The 15575-nt window shown below is 49.4% G+C and overlaps 1 protein-coding gene and 1 long non-coding RNA gene across 2 annotated transcripts in view; one reads left to right on the top strand and one right to left on the bottom strand.

Annotated features, from left to right (window-relative positions):
• Alkbh3 (alkB homolog 3, alpha-ketoglutarate dependent dioxygenase) overlaps positions 1-5068 on the top strand; it is a 38281-nt gene extending 33213 nt beyond the window's left edge. Inside the window, exons 9-10 of the mRNA XM_090347863.1 lie at positions 3415-3513; positions 4761-5068. Of these exons, the coding sequence (XP_090203989.1) occupies positions 3415-3513; positions 4761-4883 (222 nt within the window). The 3' untranslated portion in view covers positions 4884-5068. The remainder of the gene's footprint in view (positions 1-3414; positions 3514-4760) is intronic.
• Positions 5069-5726: 658 nt separating this feature from the next.
• Positions 5727-8120, bottom strand: LOC150052936 (uncharacterized). The gene is made up of 3 exons (XR_016538043.1): positions 8036-8120; positions 6026-6172; positions 5727-5942 (listed from the first exon to the last, which is right to left on the bottom strand). It is a non-coding gene; the product is annotated as an uncharacterized LOC150052936 (long non-coding RNA).
• Positions 8121-15575: the final 7455 nt, after the last annotated feature.

Genomic DNA, 15575 nt, shown 5'->3' with positions numbered 1-15575 from the left:
TAAGAATGTTGCTTGACATTAATATGAAATGCTCTAGGTTGTATTAATGTTGTATTAATGTAAAAATGCATAAGTTTTGCTCATGCCTTTTCTCTTGAAAAGGGTTCAAGACTTTAGAACAGCAGGAGCATGTACAGCAATCCTGCCCTTTTGGCTGAATCTCACTCTAGTAACTTCCTCTGTCCATAAAGTATTGGGATGTTTTGTGTTGTTTTGTTTTAAAGGAAGTCCTGAGTAAATCAAAAGAACGAGAGATGTGTTTAGAGACTTAGCCACAGTTAATGAGGGGCAGCTCTACACGATCCAGCCAGGCTTTCATGGTCACTGATCCATACACTCAAGCTCTTGGACAAAGCGTGAGCTCTCCTGGCTTTCTATCTGCTTTCCAAGTGGAGAAAGTCTCTTGTGTCTTGGTCAAGTTAAAGTTAGCAGACGTATTTGTGAGCCTGTGGATTGTTAGGTCACTCACTCCTTCATGTCCATCTCCCTCTGCAATGAGGAATTTGTTTTCTAAGCCAAGGGTGTTGGAAGGATTAAATAACAAACATCAATGTAGTGACATCACCTTTCACAGTGGGCGCACATGGGTCACTGTCTCCTTTGTGGACCGCTGAGAGTCGCCTCCCTCCCAAGTGAAGGCTCGCCTTATCTGATTTTTGGTATGTCTGCTATATTAGCTGTAATGTGCTTAAAAGGAGCCCGAGGCTTTCTCTTCATTTGAAAATTTCAGCTCTTAGCAACATCAGATGGAGGGAGTATGACTGTTCAACTTCTTTTTCCATCAGTGCCTTTGGAATTGTCTTCCACTTCTCAGGTGCATTTTCCTTCATCACATTTCCAGGTGGAATTACAGAATTCACCTCTTCTCTTCCATTCCTCCCAGCCCCCATTTCTCCTTCCCCAAAGTGTTTTTGGAATGTTCTAGATCTTTGTCTCAGATTGGTCCTCATGTAGTGATCAGTGTCTGTCTGTGCGTGTAACTTTGCCCCTCCAGTCTCGGTGTCTGAGTTCAGACACTGAAGTGTAAGTTCATTTACACTTTGTAGGCTTCATTATACTCTGTTGATTATGTAGCAAATAGAGGAATTTCTGCTTCCAGCTCAGTTGAACCTTAAGTTGGTAACTGCCATTCTAGCCTACATTAAGGAGGCTTGAACCCCCAAACCTCAAAGGTGATGCATTGCCTTCTCATACCTCTTCTTTAGCAAGACCTTCATCTCTTCTACTCTTATAGCTGGCGTGCTCCCTCTCCCTCCCCCCCCTCTCCCTCCCTCCCTCCCTCCCTCCCTTTCTCCCTCTCTCAACTCTCCCTCCCTCTCACCCCCTCTCCCTCCCTCTCCTCCCATCCTCCACCTCTCTCCCTCTCTCCCTTTAAGTCCCTACTTAATTCCTCTAAGATGGAACTGGGCCCCATATACCACATGTAAGATCTCCTTCCCTGTGCTCTCTGGTTAGCTGAGCAGGGAGAAGCCAGTGTCTTAGAGTTTTCTTATTCTTGGGAAAGAAAAGCTGGGAGACACAATTAAAACTTGATTTCCAGGGGCTGGGAGTCTTGCTTAGTGGTTAAAGTGCTTGCCTAGCATGCATGACGACCCGGGTTCGATTCCTTGGTACCACATACATACAAAAAAAAAAGCCGGAAGTGGTGCTGAGGCTCAAGTGGTAGAGCTCTAGCCTTGAGAAAGTCCAAGGACAGTGCTCAGGCCCTGAGCTCAAACCCAGGACTGGCAAAAAAAAAAAAAAAAAAAAAAAAAAAAAAAAAAACTTGATTTCCAAAGCCAAAAATTATTTCAAAACATCACTTCTGCTTTCTGTCTGTGCAAATGATAGGCTGTCCTTGACAAAGTCACAGCCAGGGATTGAGACCTGGAACTTGCTGTTTATACAAGTCCATTATTTTGTTTTCATTTCCATTTTCCTGAGGAAATCATGGTAAACAGTGAAGTTCTCAGAAGCACTCTGCAGTAATAAACATAAACACAGCCCTGCACTGCAGTAAATCCCTGGGCCACCTAAATGTAACCCCTGCGCTGGAAGTGAAGTATGTGGCCCTCCATCGGTGGAGGTGATGAAATCAGGAAACTCAGGTCTGTCCTGGTCTCAACTCTCACTTGCCCCATCCTTCCCTGCTTGAGCTGGGAAGCCGCTCCCCCCTCTCTTCCCCTCCCCTTGCCACTGTGGCTGTGGAGGCACTGCTGCACCACCTGTTGTGCTTTGCCGGCTGTGGTGTGAAGACTGACAGTGCTGGAGCACTCCAGGAGAAATGAAAATCAAGGCATTTCTGTCCGCCTGTTCAGGAGTTATAATCATTCTCAAAGGCTCAAACAGCCAGGCTTCCTTTAGCAGTACTGCTGTGATCAAACCAGAGCTCACATTGTCTGCTCTGGACAGAGGTAGGAATACATTTCAGAAAAGCTGTGACTAATGATACCATTGGCACCACGTAGGGACTTGGCACAAATCATGAAAAATCCCCTAGCGCTGTCCCATAGCTTTTCACTCAAGGCTAGCCACTCTTCCACTTGAGCCACACCTCCACTTCCGGCCTTGGGGGTTTTTGGTTTTTTTGCTTTTGTTTTTGTTTTTTTGCTGGTTATTTGGAGATGAGATTCTCATGCACTTTTCTTGCCATAGGCTAGCCACGATCCTCAGATCTCAGTCTCCTGAGTTGCTAGAACTCAGCCCATCAAGCCTTGGTTAAGCGGCCATTTCCCTCCCTTGTGTGGTTTTGAAACACGTAAGACTGCTGTATAATGCAGGGCTGAGAAATTCTTGTATACATGACTGTTCCTCCCCGGTCCAGAATGGGTTTCTCTGTATCGCAGATGATGGTGGTGATGATTCTAGCTGCTACACGGTTCTTCATGTGAGCCTGTCCCCACATTATTTATACAGAGCACCTGAGGCTCCCTGGAAGGCAGATGAGGCCACCATCGCCATTTTATGAGTAAATCAAGAACCCATGGGTTCTATGTATGAACCATATGGACTGGCCATAAGTTGTTAGGTCACAAAAGGACATAATGTAGCGGGGAAATTCAGGTTTGGGGGCTCATACCTGTAATCATGGCAATTCACTTAAAACTCCTCGCACTTAGGAGGCTGAGTTAGGAGGATCTCAAAAACAATCTTAAAAATGCAGTGCAAGCTAGGCATGGTGGCTCACGCCTGTAATCCTAGCTACTCAGGAAGCTGGGATCTGAGGATCAAGGTTCAAAGCCAGCCCAGGCAATGCAGAAACTCTTATCTCCAATTAATCACTAGAAAGCAAGAAGTGGGGCTGTGGCTCAAAGGTAGGGTAGTAGCCTTGAGCTGAAGAGCTCAGGGACAGTTCTCAGGCCAGAGTTCAAGTCCCGTGACAAAAAAAAATAATAATAATAGTAATAATTCAGTGCAGTGGATGCTGTTTTCTAGGAAGAGAATGGAGACTACACGTATGTGGAAAGAGTGAAGATACCCTTGGACCACGGGACCCTGTTAATCATGGAAGGAGCTACACAAGCTGATTGGCAGGTGGGAGGAACATGTGGGTAAATGCGGGTAATGCAAATTCTCTCTCTGGATGATGGAAAAGTATTTGTTTCTAAGTAAGCGTGCTAAGAAGCAAGTTGCTCAGGGCACCCGTGGTTCTTATTTAATTATCCTAGCTACTCAGGAGGCTGATATCTAAGGATTGCTATTTGAAGCCAGCCCAGGTAGGGAAGTCCGTGAGACTCTTTATGTCCAATTAACCACTCAAAAACTGGAAAATGGAGCTGTGGTTCAAAGTGGTAGAGCACTAGCCTTCAGCAGAAGGGCTCAGGAACAGCATCCAGGCCTTGAGTTCAAGCCCCATGACTCTCCCTCCCACTTCAAAACAAAAAGGTTGCTTTAATAATAAGCCAAAAGGCAGTAAATTGACAAATCTCTAAGGAGTTGTGGCAGTCAGAATAGACAACTTCAGCAGCGCTGTCTAGTGTAACTTTTTTTTTGGCTTGGTACTGGGGCTTGAACTCAGAGCTTGGGCACTGTCCCATAGCTTTTTCACTCAAGACTAGCCACTCTTCCACTTGAGCCACTCCTCCACTTCCAGGTTTTTGTTTCGTTTTTTGCTGGTTAATTGGAGATGAGAGTCTCGTGTACTTTTCCTGCCCCAGGCTGGCTTTGAACCATGATCCTCAGATCTCAGTCTCCCTAGTAGCTAGGATTATAGGTGTGAGCCACTGGTGCCTGACTGGCGATCGTGTTCTATATCCAAGCTGGCTGCTTTAGTAGCCACTAACTACATGTGACAGTTAATTACTAAAGGTGTGATTATGTGCTGAAGAACCAGTTTAATTCATTTCAATTTCAGTACCTTCAGGTAGCTAGTGGTCAAACACTGTGGTCCTCTCAGCTCCTCAGGGAGGCTAGGCCAGATCTTTTTTAAAGTATGAATATAACAGTGTAAACTCTTGGCACGAGAGTCAAGTCCCATGCCTCTCTTTGGCCTCATCCATTTTTGTTTTTCTTATGAGATTGGGAAAAGCAGCAGGAGCCTGAGAAGAGCAGTTAGAAAGACAGCGCGCCTGGCTGCCAGGGTGCTGGCGCGGGTGCAGGGTGCTCAGCTGGAGATGTGTTTCAGAGGAGGAGAATGTTTCCAGAAGACATCAGAGAGCTTAAACGCTGCTCATTTAGACAGGGGTAAAATGGAAATATTTCCAGATCCTCATAAATAAGTCGTAAATTGCTTCCGACTAAAACCATGTGTGTTTATGTCTGTTATTTATATTTCCTTTTAGCATCGTGTGCCCAAGGAATACCACTCCAGAGAACCGAGAGTAAACCTGACCTTTCGGACAATTTATCCAGACCCGAGAGGGGCGCCCGGTGATGGAAAGTCTTCACAGATGCTGCTCAGCTAGGACCAGGCAGCCCCTCTGCTGGAGACTGTCCAAGAATATGGTTGCCTTTGCTTCCCAGTCCTGTTTAAGAGAACCAGCAGTTCATGTTGGTAATAGGTCAGTTGTGGGAAGAGTTATGCTAAAGCACACCTCAAAATCAAGCATTACCCTCAGGAAAATTAAAAACAGCTCTAGCTGTGCTTATAGATGATTTATTCCACCAATTTATTTATCTTCTGCCCCTTGCCCCCCTTGCACTTGAAGCCATCTGAATGGCCTTGTGCCTCTGGGAAAGGTCCGCATGTGTTTGTGCCTTATGACGTCAGCACAGTGGAGATATAAATATGCGTCAGTGACTGGAGCCTTCTGTAGGCAGACAGCTGGTGAAACCCAAACAGAGGTGGCTTTGTGGGGTTTTGTGGAAGCTTCTCTTGACTCTTTAATATCTTGGCTCATGTGTTATTGTAATGGAAAGCTGCATATTCAGGGCTGGTTGAGGGGAGGGGGGTAAGCACTGTTTAGCTGAGTCTCCGGCCCATCTGTCTTCCTGGGACACATGGAGGCCACAGGCTTTCACACAGAGGGAAAGCAGTGTGCTCTGCCGCACACTCAGCCAGACACCGGACCCTAGGTAATGCAAGAGAAACCCAGCACTTCGAAGGGAGGAACAACTGAGGGTGTCTTGAGCAGCAGAAAGCTGAAATCTCTACTGAAGAGCTGCAAAAGTCCCTGTCAGTGACAGCTGTTCCACATAGATTAGTTTCCCCTAGAGAATGACGTGAGTCATTTAACCCCAGGCCAGCTAGAAGCTGGAGCAGTTGTGCAGGGAATAGACTCAATGACCTCATGCTCTGCTTACCTGAGACTTCAGATGCCCTGTGACTAAGGCTGTCTTCTGACTAACTCACTGCTCTCTTATACAAGAGCTCCTGGAGTTCGGGGGTTAGTCTGTGATGTCACCTGGGTTCCACAAACAAAACACAGTGGCTGCACCTTGTGGCATCATGAAAGCACATGTCTCCTTGAACTTTGACTCAAGAGCAGGGTGCCAGATTAACTCCCAACCAAGGAAAAGATAACCTGAAAGACAATATAAATGGGTGAAAGTAGGACACGAGAGTTAGAGTTTCCTCTCTTGGCCTGAAGGGGAAAATCAACATTACCTTCCTGGGTTTCAGCCTATTTGCATCTATGCTGTAATACTGATGGTCCTCATCACAGGGCAGTACCCAAGACTGGGCTCTCCTCCCACGAGCTCTCCGACCCCTTGTGTTGAGGTCACATCATTTGAAAGCATATATAACTCCTTTCTGAAAGAAATACTCAGTGCTATATACAATTTGAACATCGAATTAAGCCTTCCTGCAAGGTACAAATCACCATAAACATAAAATAAATCCCCTGATTCCTAGCTGTTCTCCAATTACAGCCAACAAAACCTGGCTGAGGTAGTACAGCCAGCTGTGGTTAGGAGCTGGATGCCTGATACAGAAATCCCTCTGTTCTTAGGAGTAAAGAGACCCGTAAGCATGAGGCTCCAAATCTTCCATTGCCCTCCCCTCCTCCCTCTGCTCACCTGTGCATTTGATCTCTCCGTTCAGTGTGATGAGTCAGAAAACACATTGCTCCTTTCCTGCCAATAGACCGGACCAGCACCTGGGTCCCATCAGAGAACTGCAAATGGTCCCATTACTCCAGGCTCCATAGGCACACCTGCCATTGATTTCCACCACTGGCATAATGTCCCTTCCACAGTGTCAACTAGGTACTTACCACGTTTAGGAATGGATGGGAATCCCAGGCAGTGGCCGAGGATGGCCCTGCTCAGTGACTGGACCAGCCTGTTATTATTTCACTGCTGATAGGTCTTACCTAGGAACTGGGTAAAGCTATTTTTGCTAACCTTACAGGCCTGGAAGTGGAAGCAGATGTAATAGCTGCAGCATGAAGAATAGGTTTGTTTTATCTAAAGCTCTTTTTTTTTTGGAGGGGGGTAAGTTTTAGCAGACTGCAAGCATTGTCCTAAGAGCATACATAATCTCTAATCTGCTCTCCACCCCAGTGCCTCAAAGCCAGGATACCATCCTGACCAAGGAAGCTGAGTCTCCAAGAGCTTATTTAAGTACTTTAGTAGGAGTAGTAGTGGCAGAGCCAGATTTCAAGCCATTGGTGAGTCCCTGAACCTGGTGCTTTTTGCTCTGGCTTGCTGAACGTGGAGTCCTCATGGGAAGCTCTGCTGCTGATTGGCGCAGCCATTTTACTGGGAAGCTCACTTGGAGGAGAAAAGTGAGTTTAGAAAATTCATGGGGATGGGAGAGTGGCTTAGTAGTAAGAGAGCTTGCCTAGCATGAATGAAGCCCTGGGTTCCATTCCTCAGTACCACATACACAGAAAACAAAAACCGGCATTGGCCCTGTGGCTCAAGTGGTAGAGAGCTATCCTTGAGCACAGAGAGGCTCAGGCACAGAGCCCAGTCCCTTACCTGAGTTCAAGCCCCAAGACCAGCAGGAAAAAAAAAAAAAATACCAACCTTCTCAACAGCTGTACGTATACCTGGAAGCTTCCACAGGAGGGAGGAAGTTTTTTCCCTTCCTTCAACCTTCTCTGTGAGTACCATTGGAGGCATCTGATTGTGTTCCCAGCACTGAAATCACATAAACTGTGCCACTGGCTTGGCTGGTGATTCTGGGGCCCAGCTGGGGGCTCCAGCTCCCTGCGGCCTCTGTGGCTTTCTAACACAGAGTCGGTGCCCATGTCACAGCAACCCTGAAAGAGTTAAGCTGGCCCTGCAGTGAGCAGAAAGCTCCTGTTGGAGGATTTCGGAGAAAATCCTGACAAATGATGCATTCCTGCTCTGCGGGGAATATTTCTTCTTGAGTTCTGGCAGCTTTTTCCTGACTACAGAACATCTAAGGCCCACTTTGCCTTTTCTGGTCATAAACACTTGGGGTGTTGAATCTGAAGTCTTGATTGCTTTATTTTGCCTAATGGTGCCTTTGAAAGAAAGCTGGAGGGTTTCCATAGTGATGCATTCTGTTTGTTTAAATCCTTGTACTTATACATGCTTCCACCCACAGGCTCCCTTGCCAGGGACTAGTTTACAGTTGCCCTTGCCCCTCGCGGGGTTTGCTCATGAGAAGGGATCCACGTGTGCCATCCCGACCACTGCTCACCGCTGGAATCTCTCCTTAGCTAGAGTCCATAGGCAGATGACTTCGATGTGGAACAGGAGCCAGCCGCGCCTCCCCAGCCTGTGGCTGTGGCGGGAGCTCCACGCGGAGACCCGGGCGGCGCTGGGGCGGGGCGGTGTCAGAGCCCCGCAGCCCCTCGGTAGGGTAGCCAGCACCCCGGGAAGATGTCCTATCCCCACAAGCGCGCGTGTGACCAGGACCATTTCTATGCCCTCACTGGCCCTCCTGGGAACTGTGATGTCACTGTCAGCACAGGGTCATCCCAGAGGCCTGGAAGGGAAGGGGAGGGGGAGGGAGCTCAGCGTCGCCGCCCTGCTGGCCCACTGAGTCCGGATCCCAGTTATCCCCCCTCCCCCCAGAGCCCCGGCCCATCCACAGAAGGGGAAACCGAGGCACCGGATGGGGCTATCCAGAGGGCGTGGCTGCGGGCCGGGCCTCGAGCCTCGGGTTCCCCACGCCCCGGCCCCCCGCGCCTGGCAGCGCGGAGCCTTTCCGGGGCTTCCTCCCTGGAAGCCCGGCGGAGCGCACGGGGCGGGAAGCGGGAGGAAGTGGTGGGCCGCGCGCGCACGGGAGGGCCGCGTGATCGTGATGGGGCGCAATTAGCCTCCCACGCAGGAAGGGCGTGGGCGCGTGCGGTGACGGTGGCAGCCGCCCGCCCACCCTCCGCGCTGCGCCCGCCCGCCAGAGCCGAGCCCCGCGTCCCTGAACCCGACGCCGCCCCCGCCCCCGAGAGCCCCGCAGCCCGGCCACACAGTCCGGGACCCCGGGACGGGGAGAAGGGACGGGGACCTGGCTGGCGGGCTCCGAGCGGCCGCCCCTTGGGGACTTGGGCAGATGACATCCTGCGCGTCGCTGTGTCTGACAGTAACACGCTTAGTACACAATGCCTTGAAGCCGAGCCTTTCACGTGCCCCGCTCACCCCACCCTCCCCCTGCGGTTGGTGGGGAGAGGGGGGTCTGTGAGTGATGGACAGCCCGGTGACCCCCCCGCTCCGCCCTCCCCCGTGGGGGACAAACCTCTGTTGCAGTCAGAGGTCGGGGATGGAGGGGCCTGCGCCTGCCAAAAGGATGAGGGAAGGGGAGACTGCAGGGGCGCAGCTGGGCCTGCCTGCTCCCCGGTAAAGCTGAGAGCGCCCAGATGCCAAAGTGGCTGGGTGGCGAGGCTCAGCTTGCTCCTGGCAGCCGGGCCACATGCTCCCCAGGTAATTGGTCTTCTAATGTACCATCCCTGGCTGGAATCCAGCCTGTCTCCACGGCTGGAGGTCAGTTCTTGCACAGTCTCCACGCCCTGCAAGCAGGTCACTCCCCTACCAGGCACAGATGCAACCCCCGCCAGTCATATTGTTTGTTTGTGCTTGCCGGCCATTTCTAAACCCTGCACAGAACACGTTGGCCTGGAAGATTAAACAAGATTGTCAGGCTGGAATTCAGTTCAAGACCAAAGCTTTTATGTTTAGAGATTGTGTGCTAAAGGTAGTGGGGGCAGATAAAAGAAAGACACAATCCTTCCCCTGGCAAGATGGCAGTAAACCACTGTGGCTTGTATTTTCTTTTGCAAAATTAGTTTGTCCTCCTTGCCACAAAAGGAGTCTGTGTTCTTTGCAAGAAACTAGAAAGAAAAAGAGGAAAAATCATTTTGTAACTTCATAAACCCATGATGACAAGCTTCCACATTTTGCAGGACATTTTTTTCTACACATTTGTATACGTGGAAGAAGAAAGCTACATCATACTGAATTTACAGTTTAGCCTTTTTATGTTGTTTACATTTGTGTATGACAAGAATTATGGGGGGGATAGACAGTTGTATTGCTATTTAGCCAGTTTCCTTGTGTTGGCTATTTCTTAGCAGTGGTTTGACTGTCAGTAAAGTCTGACTTGGAAATCATGAGAATGGGCATCAGGATAGTAGTATCACTAAAAGGCAAGGCTCTGATCTCATTCACACACTTTAAAAGACGCTGAGTATGTGCCAGGTGCTATGCAGAGCTTTATGTATCTAGTATCTCATTTGGCCCATGGACCCTGGATGTGTGTGTGTGTGTGTGTGTGTGTGTGTGTGTGTGTGTGTGTGTACACTGGAGCTTTAAATCAGGGCCTGGGCAATGTCATTTAGCATATTTATGGATGATACTTTACCACTTATGCCACAGCTCCACTTCTGGCTTTTGCTGGTAAAATGGGAGATGAGTCTCATGGACTTTCCTGTCCAGGATAACATCGAACCATGATCCTCAGATATCAGCCTCTGGAATAGCTAGGATTATGGGTGTGAGCCACTGGTGTACCTAATCTGGAGACAGTCAGCTTCTAGAGCTGCAAAGCACAGTCTTCTACTTTCCAGCCGCATGGCTGAGCACACCCGTGACTGTTTAAGTGGGGCTGCAGACCCAGATTCTGAAGACCATACATACTTTTAAAGCTTTGACTGTATACGTTAACGCAAATGACTTCCCACAAAGAGATGCCAGCTTTTATCTTCCCAATAGTATGTAAGCATATCCAAGAAACACCTGCCTTACACCAGCTTCACACTCAATATTCTAGAAGCTTCTCTAGTCCAAAGAAAGCAAGAACTTAGCACATCACTCCAGGGTTAACATCATAGGTATATTTTGTGTCACTTGAGAAAATAAGAATGTCAGGGCTAGGATAAGACCGTGAATGCTGCAGGAGTTAGGACATGCAACAGAATGTGGGCTAGTGGAAAGGGAAGGCTGTGTGGTAGACGAGGCAGAGGCACTTGGAGAATGGGAAGGAGGACCCTGCAAAGGAACTGCTCTGGGCTCAAGAGCAAGAGGAGCCATAAAGGACTTGGTGGGGAGTGTGGAGTTGGTGCAAGGGAGAAGAGAGGAAGGTGGGCCTGGATCAGGCCAAGAGCCTATCCAAACAGAGGACACTGAAGCTCGGGGGGAGGTGGAGTGTGGAACTTTAAGGAAATGTGTTTGTCAGGATGGAGTGAAAGGCTAGCCTAGAGTTAGACAGTCTGACAGGAGCTCAGAGCAAGTGGCTATTTGACCTGGCTGGGTACCACTGACAATGGTGAGGAGAGAAAGGCTAGACTCAAGGTAGGGTCAGCGCTGCTTCCCACTGAACAAGAGAAAAGAGGACCGGTTACATTTGTTGACCTTCAACAAGGGCTGTGTACAGCAGGCCTGCCCTGCTAACCTCAGGAGACTGCCTCCCCCAGTTCCTGCCTCCCATTGCTGGAGGGGAGGAAGGGAGGCCTCCAGGCCTGCATCCAGAGGGGGAGGCTGGCCCTTTCCCGGGGCCTCCCACATAGACACACAGGAGCTGAGCAACTTGTGCTCTGATCTTGAGGGCAGATCTGGAAATGGGCAAGACCAGGCCAATTTCCCACATGCCCAATGTAGCAACTCCCAAACTTTCCTATCAGATAAGACTTCCCCATCTCCTGGGAGTCTGGGAGAGAGGTGGATTCTGCTTTTCCAGTGTTCTTCCCTGCTGAAAAGTTCCTGTCTCACCGCAACGCCCCTCTCCCCCCAGTCAGAGAGGCTTTAGCAAAAAGGCTGCCAACAGTAGGCCAGGCAGGACAGTTCTGCATTGCAAAGGTTGGCCTAGTAAATCTGGCTTTAGTTCCAGCTCCTGCACTTGTTCCTGTGTTGCCTTTGGCAAAATTTTTTCTTCTAAACTTGGTCTGTGGCAAGAACTCAGTGAAACAATGTCAGTTCTAGACCAGCAGCTCCTTAAAGGCCTGTATGGGGAGGTGAGGAAAGCCCTGCCCCCACACACACCTGTAGGCAGGGCTTGTGGGACTTCTGGGAAAGCCTCTGGGTGGCTAGATCCTGGGCAAGACCTGGGGGAAGGAGCACCTAGTCTGGGTGAGAGAGAGTGCGGTGACACTTGGTCTGTAGATAATTTGTCTACAGGTGTCATTGAGGTTGGTGGAAGGTTAGACATGTTGGGTAGGGGATGGGAGGGACAACCCTGAGAGGAAAGCAGGCCAGGAAAGATCTGTCATCACAGCCACATGCAGTGATTGACTCCCATCCTAAACTCCCTACCCATCTGTTCAACAATGAACTGGATTTTCCCTCACTCTGTGGGAGCCGCCCGGGCAGCTGCTGGTAAGCAATAAGTGCCTACAGGTAAAAGCAGACGCATGAGGTCCAAGCTGCAGCAGCAGTAGGCCATGTGGGTCTTCTGTCTCTGACCCTGGGCAGAGCCTTCTGCTCTGGGCCATGATTTCCCATCTGTACAATGCAGGGCATGACCAATTGAACAACTTTTTACAAAGCCACAAAGCACCTGACAACAGAGGCCCTGGGCAAGACTTGCCTATGTAGCAGAAGCTTGGTACTGCCTCTATGGTCCCGGCTTCTGCTCTCCTCTTATAGAGCTGTTCCTCTGTTCCTCTGCCTTTCCCCCTCCCGTTTGAAAGAGAAAACCCAACAGAGCCATGCTGAGCTTGAACTTGTCTCCTGGTCCTCTGCGGTCATCAACTAATCTTTCACCCCTCCCACCTTCTCCATCCTTTCTCCAAAGGCCAAGGGGCCATGGTTCTAAACTCTTCAAGGAGGAGGAGAGGAGGAAGGCCTGAGGGTGAGCTCTGGGGCCAGGTCTTGGCTGAGGGGCAACATCCACTTTATTAGGCTCTGCACCCACCATGTTCCTGGCACTGGGCCAACTGTGTTTTACATAGCTCCTCTCATGTAAATCAATTCCTTTGGATCCTCTGTGGAAACCCTGATGTCCTGATGTCACCCCCCCATTTCACAGATGAGGAAATGGGGAGTTGATGCCTCATAAGGGTCACCTGAAGAACCAAGGGCAGAAGCCAGATTCAAAGTGAGGTTTGCTGGGCTCTCAAGTCAGTGCTCACTACCTTGGGCCATCACTGTTCCTGGGGTTTCTATGCAGACAAGAACAGGACTGGGTCAGAAGTCAGATGCCCATCAGTCACCTGGGCTGCAGTGTCAGCTCTAGCATCCACAGCTCTGTGGATTCGAACCAGTTGCTTCCCATCTCTGAGTTGAGGTGGGTGTTATAGCACAGAACACAGAGAAACCACAGCTATCCTGAACAGTGCCTTATGGAGAGACCGGCACTTTGTGTGATTTTGTGATTTTGATCCCACTTACACGTGCACATGTGTGGGTATGTGCGCGTATGTGTGTGTACCTGGCACAAGGGGAAAGAGCCAAACAGGGACAAATACAGCACCACAGAGCTGGCAGGTGATGACAGACCTGGCATCCTGGCCAAGCTCTTGGCTCCCAATGTGCCAACTCCATTACCCAGAAGAGCCATGAGCCTCTGACTTCTGTATCCTACCCAACTGCTTCTCCTCACTCAGAAGTAGCATGTCGTCTAGAACATTGTGAGCATAGAGCACTCTGACAATTTTGCTGGAGGGTTGCCATGACAATCCTCAGTAAGTACTAAGAGGAGGAGTCAGTGTGAACAAGCAAAGAGAGCAAGAGAGGGGGTGACAGAAGGAGACAGCAGAGAGGAACTATGGAGACTCCAACCATGTCCCCAAGTAAGATGACCTCGCCCCAGTCTCAGGTGTCCCAGCCCAGAGTTCCCCATTCAGGCTATGATGAGCTCAGCTCTAAACTGGGCCATGAGGCAACAGGATGCCAGCTGCTTGTATGCCAGCTGTGGAGCTGACAGAGATGGGATGCTCTTACCCTGTGCCTGCCAGGATAAATCCCTGGGAACACAGGCTGGTGGGGACAGGGAGATTCTTGGGGACTCAGAGAGAGGCACACCCAGGGGGATCCCCCTTAGAAGCCTGCCCAGCCTGAGGAGCTGGCTGTTCCCTTAGTGGTGCCAAGACTGTTTCTGAGCACACCTCCCCAGCCCAGCATCTGGGCCCAGGGCTTCCTGCAGGCATCTTGAAGTTCTGAGTGTCCCCTTTCTGGGATGCCCAGTGAGAGAGCCAGTGCATGGCAGTGGATAAAGTCTTCTACTATTTGTGCAAAGTAGTCTCTCCTCTATGGCCTCAACAAAGCTCTTTGATATAGAGCTACCATTTATTGATTTGTTTATTTATTTGCCAGTCCTAGGGCTTGGACTCAGAGCCCTGAGCTCTGTCCTTGGGCTTTCTCAAGGCTAACACTCTACCACTTCAGCCACAGCACAGCTTCCAGCTTTTTTTTTTTTTTGGCATGTATGTGGTACCCAGGAATCGAACCCTGGTCTTTGTGGATGCTAGACAAGCACTCTACTACTAGGCCAAACTTCTGGCCCCATCCTTCCTTCCTTCCTTCCTTTTCTTTCTTTCTTTCTTTCTTTCTTTCTTTCTTTCTTTCTTCCCCCCCTCTCTCTTTCTCTCTCTCTCCCCTCACTTCCTCTCTCTTTCTCTTTCTTTTTTGTCAGTCATAGGGCTTGAACTCTGGGCCTAGGGGCTATCCCTGAGCTTTTCAGCTCAAGGATATCACTAGAGCCACAGCACCACTTCCGGTTTTCTGGTGATTAACTGGAGATGAGTTTCAAGGATTTTAATGCTTCGGCTGGCTTTGAACCACCATCCTCAGATCTTAGCCTCCTGAGTAGCTAGGATTACAGGCATGAGCCACCAGCGCCTGACTCAAAGCTACTTTTTGAGAAGAGCAAAAAGAAGCTGGGAGAGGGGAAGAAACAATGTCTCTTCATTCTTGCTCTTCAAGGTGGTATAGGGGAACAGCACAGAAGTTTAGGACAGGCACTTTCCTCTTGGAAAATAAGTGGAAGTCATATCTCCACCTGAAGAGTTCAGACGTGTAACACCTCTCACTATAAGAGGCAAAAGTTGGGGAATGTGACTCAGCCAGGTGGACAGCCAACATTCCCTATCAAAATCTTCCCATTAGAACAGTGGCTCCCCTGTCCTGTGTCTCCTTAGCTCTCAACTTTGTCTTTGCGGAAAATTCTACCTTGCTTTGTTTATCACTTGGTGATTTACAACCAGAGCATAATATTGAGGACCACTGCACATGGAATGCTGACTTAGGCTTGAATAACCCTGGGCTTCTGCAACCAGACCATATGTGTGTGTGTGTGTATATATATATATATATATATGCATGCCAGTCCTGGAGCCTGAGCACTGTCCTTGGGCTTTCCTCAAGGCTAGTGCTGCTGTACCACTTGAGCTTCAGCACCACTTCCCGCTTTTTCTGTGTATGTGGTACCAAGAAATCAAACCTAGGACTTCATACATGCTAACAAGCATTCTATCACTAGGCCATGTTCCGGCCCCCAAAATATATTTTTGGTGATAGTAAGATTTGAACTCGGGACCTTGTGTTTGCTAGGCTAATGAAGTATCACTAAACACCATTTACAACACTGTTTGCTTGTGTTCTGGTTATTTTTAGGATGAATTCTTGCTTTTTTTTGTCTGGGCTGGAGTCTGAGTTTCTGTCCATCTACTTTAAGTCTTCCTCTTACCACTGGGATCACAGACCCATGGGATTAGCTTCCCTCCCATTGAGGCAGAGTCTTTCAGACTTTTCTGCCTGTGCTGGCCCGCAGAGGTAGCCCTCTCAGTCTCAGCCTCCCCCATAACCTGGGG

Source organism: Megascapheus bottae, chromosome 16 (assembly GCF_031878675.1).
Source record: "Megascapheus bottae isolate mThoBot1 chromosome 16, mThoBot2.hap1, whole genome shotgun sequence".
Classification (NCBI taxonomy): Eukaryota; Metazoa; Chordata; class Mammalia; order Rodentia; family Geomyidae; genus Megascapheus; species Megascapheus bottae.
Note: the sequence above shows the minus strand (reverse complement) of the source record. Positions and strands in the feature narration are given on the sequence as shown.